The sequence below is a fragment of the Mandrillus leucophaeus genome, unplaced genomic scaffold (genome assembly GCF_000951045.1).
Source record: "Mandrillus leucophaeus isolate KB7577 unplaced genomic scaffold, Mleu.le_1.0 Scaffold235, whole genome shotgun sequence".
NCBI classification, from domain to species: Eukaryota; Metazoa; Chordata; class Mammalia; order Primates; family Cercopithecidae; genus Mandrillus; species Mandrillus leucophaeus.
This window is the reverse complement of record NW_012102421.1, coordinates 528,766-537,546: the sequence shown is the minus strand read 5'-3', so window position 1 is coordinate 537,546 and position 8,781 is coordinate 528,766. Positions and strand designations below refer to the sequence as shown.

The window sequence follows — 8,781 nt, the reverse complement described above, 5'->3', positions numbered from 1 at the left end:
TTTTGTAGAGACGGGTTTCACCATGTAGGCCAGGCTGGTCTTGAACTCCTGACCCCAGGTGATCCACCCACCTCAACCTCCCAAAATGCTGTGATTACAAGCATGAGCCACCGCTCACAGCCCTATCTGTCTGTATTATATGACACATTTGGTTAGCTCCTGATTATCCAAGGGTTTGATTTTTGGTATTTTCCAAACTGTTATTTTTTTATAATGTTGTTCTTATAGTAAAGTAAATAAACTTATTTAAGATTGAATTGGAAAGATGATAGAACTTCACAATCAGTTCATTTTGTTGTAATTTCTTAGCTCCCTTGTAATGACAAGAAGAAAAATTAACTGAAAAGAAACATGGATATCTTATTTCTATTTACCCATTAATTAGATAGTATAGTTGCTATTACAGTTTTTGCTGTACCAGTCCTTATTGTTTTCTTGAAATATCTTAAATATGTCTGAATTTGTTCGCCATGCACAAATGTGCAACTTTAATTTTGCCTCCCAAAGATAGCTTTGATTTTTTTTTATATACTAGATTTATTTTCTTTGCTAACAAATGTTTAAATTTTATCTTTTCCAGGAATGGGATATGGAGATAGAACAAGCACATTTTGTGGCACTCCTGAATTTCTTGCCCCAGAAGTATTAACAGAAACTTCTTATACAAGGGCTGTAGATTGGTGGGGCCTTGGCGTACTTATATATGAAATGCTTGTTGGTGAGGTAAGCAGTGTAAAATAGGTAAGAGAAAAGAGGAAGGATGATTGAAATAATAAAGCATGTCATTTATAAAACCACCTAATACTGTCTTCAGTATGAGTGGAATTTAAGTTTTATAAATATTTATAGTATACTAGTAGTCAGCTATCTTTCTGTAATACCTTCAATAAAGATTTTTATGTGGTTTGCGGAATGCATTATCAGTGCTTTGAAAATAGTTCCTTGTATTTCAGTGTTGTGCTTTGAATGTGTTTTCTGATTTTAAGACATAGTCATTTTATAGGGAATGGAATAACAGAAAGACTAATTAAAAAAATGTACTCTGTACGTGTAAAGAAAAGCCCACTATAGATTGGTCAGAAATAAATGTTACCTTCGACTTCCTCTAGACGGAAGTGAGCAACACACACTGCATCCTTGCTTCACCAGGAAACAGCTGAAGTTCCTGGGGAAGTAAAGTAGAATTTCATAGGAACAAAATGAATGGAGAGGAGAAAAGCTATGGTGGCTGTGAAGGCCCTGATGCCATGTATGTCAGATTGATATCATCCGATGGCCATGAATTTGTTGTAAAAACAGGACGTGCATTGATCAGGCATGATAAAAGCCATGTTGAGTGGCCCAGGTCAGTTTGCTGAGAATGAAACCAATGAGGTCAATTTTAGAGAGATACCTTCACATGTGCTATCAAAAATATGCATGTATTTTATGTACAAGGTTCGCTACACTAACAGCTCCACCGAGATTCCTGAATTCCCAGTTGCACCTGAAGTTGCAATAGAACTGCTGTTGGCTGTGAACTTCCTAGATTGTTAAATAAAATATAATTTTAAAAAATGAAAGAAAAGTTACTTTCAAAAATGGTAGAGTTGAAAAGATTAGCATTTTTTCCTACTGTTTTCTGTCGATTAACTTAAATTTCTGAGGATAATTGAGTTGTACACAGAAATTATTACCATTAGGAAACAGTGAATTATGTTAAATAAGGCAATAATAGGAGACTAATAATGTATTATATTATAAACTGTTAGAAATGTTGAATTGGGGTGAAATTGGGAAAGAGTAAATCTTTTAATAAGTAATTAAAGATTACTTGAAGGGACTTAAACTGGAGATGCAAGAAAAATTATTTTAAGGGATTGGTTCATTATTCTGCAGTTTCCCCATGCCAGCAACCTCCCTTGTACACTTACAAGTTTGAAGAAGTTAGTGGCTAAATGAATGAATTATCAAATTGAGTATCAGAAATTTCTAAAGTTTTGTTCTATGCTTGTCATTTATTGGCACTTACCCCAAACAAATAAATGGTTTTAGTTTCTCCGGATGGATAGCCCCTTTTGGTGTGTCAGTTTGAAGTAGATTCTTTGGAAAAGGAGGAGAAGTATGGCTAATTAAAATAAAATTTATCATGTCCTAAGCTAAGCACTGTTCTGTGTGCCTTAAATATTCATTCATTTAATTTTGCAACAGCCTTTGATAAGCTCCGTACTGATCTTATGCCCATTTTCAGAGGTGTAAATAGAGACACAAAGAGATTAATGAGTTGCTTAAGGTCACACAGCTCTCATATGGTGGAGCTGGAAATTTTAACCTTGTCGCTCTGGCTCCAGAACATATCTCTAAAGCATTATGCTTTGCTGCTCCAGGATAGGATCTTCAATTCATCCAGCCTTGTTTCTGTTCTTAAGACTAGTGGTCCAGATCTGAATTTTTCACCTCTATTTAGAAAAGCTGTTGTGCAGTGTTTAGGTTGGAAAGATTTAGTTTAGCTCCAGTCCACAGTGGCTTTTACTGTCTGAGAGTGCCAGAAGTTCTCATAAAATAGTTAATCTTCTGTAAGCTCTGGCATACTTGAACTTCTCCCCACCCCCTTCCTTTATTTTAAAAGTAACATTTTGGGGTTTTGGTTTTTTTTTTTTTGGTTTTGTTTAGTGTAATATTCAAGTAAGTATGAAGTTTATGAGATTCAATTATGTGCTTGCTTAAAATTTACTCTCCATATTAGAGATGACATATGGAAAATATGAGTTTATTACAAAATACTGTAGAATTAATCGCCAGTTGAATCTACTCTCTCCCATTATAAAGCCACTGGAGGGTTTGACAGAAAACAAGGAAGCTCCTGTTTCATATTTTTTAAGAGAGCTAATTGATTGAGCTCTTAATTACCTAGAAGATAAAAGACAGTGGATCTGGCTATTTCTTAGTTGTTTCTTGCAATTTCTTTTTAGTATCTCCACAAGAGGGTAGCTGGGAAAAGAACTAAACTTAAAACTCATCAGTCTACTTCATAATTTTATAGCATTAATGAAACGCTGGTGGTAACTCCTTTTTAACTATGATGAACGTAAGGTGTGGCTAAAGTTTATGTCAGATTTCTCTATTATTACAAATAATTGTAAACTCGCTGGATATATCATACATGCTCAAATTTGTATACTTCTACTAGTTTTGATTACTGGAAAGACTCCAGGAATAAACAAATATCCCAAGTCCCCTTTTTCCTGCCTCAGATGGGAGTGAAGATAACAGAGAGATTGAATGTAATGCTGGACATGGTTTTAGATACTATCAGTGTTGATATCTGAACAGACTATTGGTTTCTTTTAAATGTGCTTAAAACACATTTGTTAGCTTTCTGTTGTTAGCCCTGTTTGCTTACAATCTATTTGAGAAAAAAGATACTACACGTTTTAACAAATGTATAGATACTTCTTTGCTATTGAGACTTGGAGAGTGAGTTTTCAAGTAAAAATTGTTCAAGCAGAAGACAAAAGTGCTCTCTTTGTATTATCCATTGAAATTCCCATTGAGAATCTTAGTAAAATAAAATTTTCTCCTGACTTACTGATTCAGTCCCCAAAAGAAATTAGATTGTCCATGTAGTACATTTGATTTATGTATTTTGAGTGCACTACATTGTCCCATGTAGTATATTTGATTTATGTATTTTGAGTGAGTGAATGAACAAACTAAGGTTTTGGTAACTGAAAGCTTTGAAATTTTCTTAGCTATGAGCAAGATTAGAAGCTCAGCCTTAAGCTGGATTCTGAATTTATCTTCACAGATTCCTTAAAGATTGCTCACTTTCCCTGGATATTGCTTTCTGCTTATTATTCTTTAAAACTTAATTGGAAGCAAGCAGCCAAATCAAATCTAACGAGGCTAAGTAAGCCTATATTTCAATAGCCAGTGAGAAAATAAGGTTAAAGATACTGATTCATTTCAGTGATTTTAAGGAATCAAATGATATTTAGACATTCGTGTCCTGATTTTTAAAATGAGTGAGTGATGTTTAAGCCATCTGAAATTCTGAGGCAGGCAATCACATCTGATAGACACGTTTTCAGCATAGTTGAAAGTTTATCTCTTTGTGAATCAAATTGTCATACTGAATATAATGTAACTACTTTTTTATGTCTCAGGGTCATTATGAAAAATGATTTTAATACTGTGCTTATTGAAATGCCCTAAAACTTTTTGTGTTTAGAGCATTAAAAATGCCTGTCAATGTGTGCTTTTTGGGTTCCTTTCAGTCTAATTTTGTTGGCAGCTGCTTAGTACGGTCGTTATGCCTACTAATCTCTAATTGCGTTTTACCACCATTAATTTACTATTGACTTTAAAATCCAAAGCACATTTATATCTGATGTATTTCCGCAGATTGCTTTCCTTTACTATAACATTTATTACCATATTAACCTTATCCATTTTCTTCTGTCTTTCCACAAGATTGAGGTTCTTCAGGATTCTGTTATCTAAATATTCCCTACTTTCTGTTAGACACTCTAAAAATTGACTGTCTGGCCAAATAGGTGATTGAGTGAATGAAATAAAATGGACTGGAGTGGAATGAAATGAAATGAAAAGCCATATCATATATGAGATAGACAAGTTTTTTTAACGGTCTATACAATTTAAAGATTTCAGAAAGAGTATATGGTATATTCCCTCTGTAATAGATACATATCTATTGTCACTTCTTATAGTTCTTTTGTTGTTGTTGTTTTTTTGGTAGGCATGGGTTTGTTGTTTGTTTGTTTTTTTCTTTTTCACTGCCTGGATCTTGGTTATACTTTGAATAAGTGATAAGATTTTACTGCCTTAAAACTTGCTTTAACTTACTTAAAGGTATTTCTTCTAGTCTCCCTTTCCTGGTGATGATGAAGAGGAAGTTTTTGACAGTATTGTAAATGATGAAGTAAGGTATCCAAGGTTCTTATCTACAGAAGCCATTTCTATAATGAGAAGGGTAAGAATTAAATTAAGGATAAGAATTTTTTTAAGACTACTTTAATTTTTTATATTAAAGACAATTTCCCAGTAGAACTTTAGAAGTTGTTTTTCAGTTCATAAATGTTGCATGGCTTAGACAAAATATATCTGAGTTTTTAAAAATAATCTTTATCAGTGAATTTTATTGTTGATTTTATTTTAACTTTTTTATTTTACATTGTGCTAGCTGTTAAGAAGAAATCCTGAGCGGCGCCTTGGGGCTAGCGAGAAAGATGCAGAGGATGTAAAAAAGCACCCATTTTTCCGGGTAAGTGTGACTATTTAAAATTTTTTATTAAACTAGAGCAATTAGATGTAACAAACTAAACTAGTCATTTTGTATTTTATGATCCAGCTAATTGATTGGAGCGCTCTGATGGACAAAAAAGTAAAGCCACCATTTATACCTACCATAAGAGGACGAGAAGATGTTAGTAATTTTGATGATGAATTTACCTCAGAAGCACCTATTCTGACTCCACCTCGAGAACCTAGGATACTTTCGGAAGAGGAGCAGGAAATGTTCAGAGATTTTGACTACATTGCTGATTGGTGTTAAGTTGCTAGACACTGCGAAATCAAGCTGACTGACTCACAAGAAGACCTCTTAAAAATAGCAACCCTTCATTTGCTCTCTGTGCCACCAATAGCTTCTGAGTTTTTTGTTTTTTTTTTTTTAATTGAAACACGTGAAGATTTGTTGAAAAGTACCATTCTAATACTTCTTGAAAAGTGGCTTCTCATTGTACTTCAGCGTAAATATGAGCACTGGAAACAGTTTCATGGAGTTTGAGTGAACATCGGCTATGAAAATCCATCACAAATACTTTTGGATCAATAGTCTATTTTTAAAAAGAAAGAAAAAAAACCACTTTTTTTTATAGTCCCTAGCTTTGCCATATGCCCGCCTTAAGTAGAAGGAAAATTAATCACTTAACTATGTTTTACAAAAAGTAAAAAAGGGCTTGGAATGCTATTACTGTTCACACAAAATATGATTCTGTTTGAATAAGACAAATGCTCTTTTTTTTAAAGACATTACTGTAATATCAAAAAACGTAGCAGTTTGTATACAATTTGGGGCTTGATCTTTTAAAAAAAACAGAATGAATTGATGTCTTATTTTATAAATGTTCTATATTTATTAGGAGAAAACTTTATATTGCCTTATTTTTATCAACCATGTAACAGAGGCTTATAGCTTTCCAGCGGAGCTGCTTGCCAAACAATTTTGTTTTTATTAAACAGTGCTGAAACAAACAAGATCAGCATTTACTTAAGATGTTAAGAATGAGGACTTTTAATCAGCTGAACCAAGATATTGTTACCTGTATGCATTCCCAAAGTCTAGATGCTCAGTATGTTCAGTCATATCTTCCAGAATCAGTGAACCGATTACCCCTTTTTTGATACTCACTCTACATCTGCCAACCTAGTTCACCTTGGTTTTGTGTCTGCTGTAGAAGGGAACTATACCTTGGTTAAACCGTAGAGATTATCATTGTATACATGCTGTGAACATGTATATGTGCAAGTTTTAATGTATTCTATGTTGTAGGCTTATTATTTAATTTTACCACTTCATCACTTTTGTACAGTGGCCAAGCAGACACCTCAAACTCCAGCATTTACATTAAGTGCATTTGTATATTTTAGGCCACTGGATCCAGATTTTATATTGGCAGTTACTGAGGGCAAAAGCAATATATTGTAACAGAATGTATAAATATTTTTGATAAAACAGTCTATATTTTATAAAAAAATTAATTATAACACTAAAGCTGTACCTCAAAAGTCTCAAAAATAATTTGATCAAATATTTTATACAACTCTTCAAAGGATCCGTCTGTGGCTTTTTATACTCTTCTAGGATTGTCTTTTTGCAAACCATGACTTTCCATTTGCCTGTAGTTTTTTGTTTGTTTTGGTTTGGTTTGATTTTATATTTTTTTCTCCTAATCTATGACTTTATTGTTTTTTCTTAGTTTAGTAATAGCATCTTTGATCCTGTGCTTAGCATGTTAGGGTCATTATACCTCAGGAATAGCAAGCTGTTAAGTAACCATACTGAATTAACTATTTAATCACAGTGAGCTCATCTCTTAAAAATTGTTCAGGTGTAAATCTTATGAGAAACATGAAGAAGCACACTGATTTATGGAGAGTTGAGCTAAAAACATTTATAAATATTTGCTGGGATGTGTTAGCATCTTTTCATTGTACTCTGAGAACAATTAAAATTGTCCAGAGATCATTTATATTACCTTCCAAATTGTTAATTACCCAAGATTCTTTGGGAGAAAATCTTAATAGAAAGGGGGAACAATATGTGGTTTAAAGTTATTGTTAAATGCCAGTTAACTTCCTTGGCAAAGGACAGTAGAGGAACTTAGCTTAATTGTCTGGCTTTAATTTAAACAGTGTTAATACAACATTAAAATAAAACACTAAATACTTTTGAGGTACAGTCTGCTCACTTTTTTGGTTCTCAAATAGCAAAGAAAGTAATGTCTAAAACAGGCTTTTAGCATTAAAAACTGACATAGCATTTTGTAACTACACAGTGTACAGAATTTTTTTTTAATTGAAGTCAATCACTAAAAAAATTAGAGGGCAGGGTCTATTTACACAATTAAGCTGAAGAAAGCACTAATTTTTTGTAGTTTAAAAAATATATATATTTTAGTCAGATTTAAAATTTTAAGCTTTATAGAGTGTAAATATATTTTGCTATTACTGTATGTGTATGTGACTGCTCAAGCACTTTGTAAAGAAATTAGGATATTTTAGAATGGTACACTATGCATTCAAATGAAATGTGCCTTTCACTATGTCATTCTAAGAAAACAAGTGTTTTGCAGTCATAAATTATCACAAGTGCACAAATTAAAGTCTATTTAGATTGAAATTTGTAACTTTGGTTTTAAGTATTCTTTCTTTTTAGAAACTTCCTAATGACTAAAATATACTTTAACTTTTCTGTGTTCAAAATCTCAAAGACTAATTAACTTGAGTAAACGTTCTTGCAAGTACTTTTTGTCCTAGGGAAGACTTAAAACCATGAACATTCAGAGCAAATTGTCCACTTCACTGGGAATAATGGAAAAAGTTTGTATTCTGCTCCTGTAAGGTCAGTAGCATCTTTTATTTGAAACATATTTAAGGACTGCTTACTGTGTATAGATACTGAAAATAGGAAGGTTTTTTTTAAAGCAACAAAATGTTGATGAATGAAGAACAACAGCCTGCTTTAATATTAAGATGCAAGCACCAGTATTGTATATACTTTTCTCTTGTTTGAGGTTAACTTACTTTAATTTAGGACCTGGCTTCTCAGAAAAGCAAATGAATAAAACAGAATACTAGTTATTTTATAGTAATCTTATTTAAAAATTACAAATGGAATATTTTAGAAATATAAAATGATGCATGCTCTCCCTGTAACACAAATTGAGGACATAATGGAAATTGCAGTCATATATTGACTTGGTAAATCTGCCGTATAGATTAAAGTCTAACAAGATTTTTGCAAGTACTACCAGTATTCCCAAAGCCACTGGAGTAAATATGAAAAATCCAAATAAGCAAATACTAATCCACAGATCATAATCTTAATTTAAATTTAGAATTCTTACTTACTTTCCAGCCATCTTTTGAGGTCTAGGGTTTTTCTGAGATACTGGCTTTATACATTAGTATAATGGGTAGAGGCTTTAAAGTTATTAAAAATAATAGTATGCATACGCGTATAAAATTAGTGGAAGACCATCAATAAGATATGTAATT

The 8,781-nt window shown here is 32.6% G+C and overlaps 1 protein-coding gene and 1 pseudogene across 5 annotated transcripts in view; both read left to right on the top strand.

Annotated features, from left to right (window-relative positions):
- Positions 1–8,027, top strand: part of PKN2 (protein kinase N2) — a 170,488-nt gene extending 162,461 nt beyond the window's left edge. For all 4 annotated transcript variants that reach the window (XM_011982081.1, XM_011982082.1, XM_011982080.1 and 1 more), the window contains 4 exons: positions 581–723; positions 4,865–4,972; positions 5,183–5,263; positions 5,351–8,027. In XM_011982081.1, coding sequence (XP_011837471.1) covers positions 581–723; positions 4,865–4,972; positions 5,183–5,263; positions 5,351–5,554 — 536 coding nt within the window. In that variant the 3' untranslated portion in view covers positions 5,555–8,027. The remainder of the gene's footprint in view (positions 1–580; positions 724–4,864; positions 4,973–5,182; positions 5,264–5,350) is intronic.
- Positions 1,200–4,233, top strand: LOC105541171 (annotated as a pseudogene). Its single transcript, XR_001006302.1, has one exon. The product of XR_001006302.1 is annotated as a transcription elongation factor B polypeptide 1 pseudogene (transcript).
- Positions 8,028–8,781: the final 754 nt, after the last annotated feature.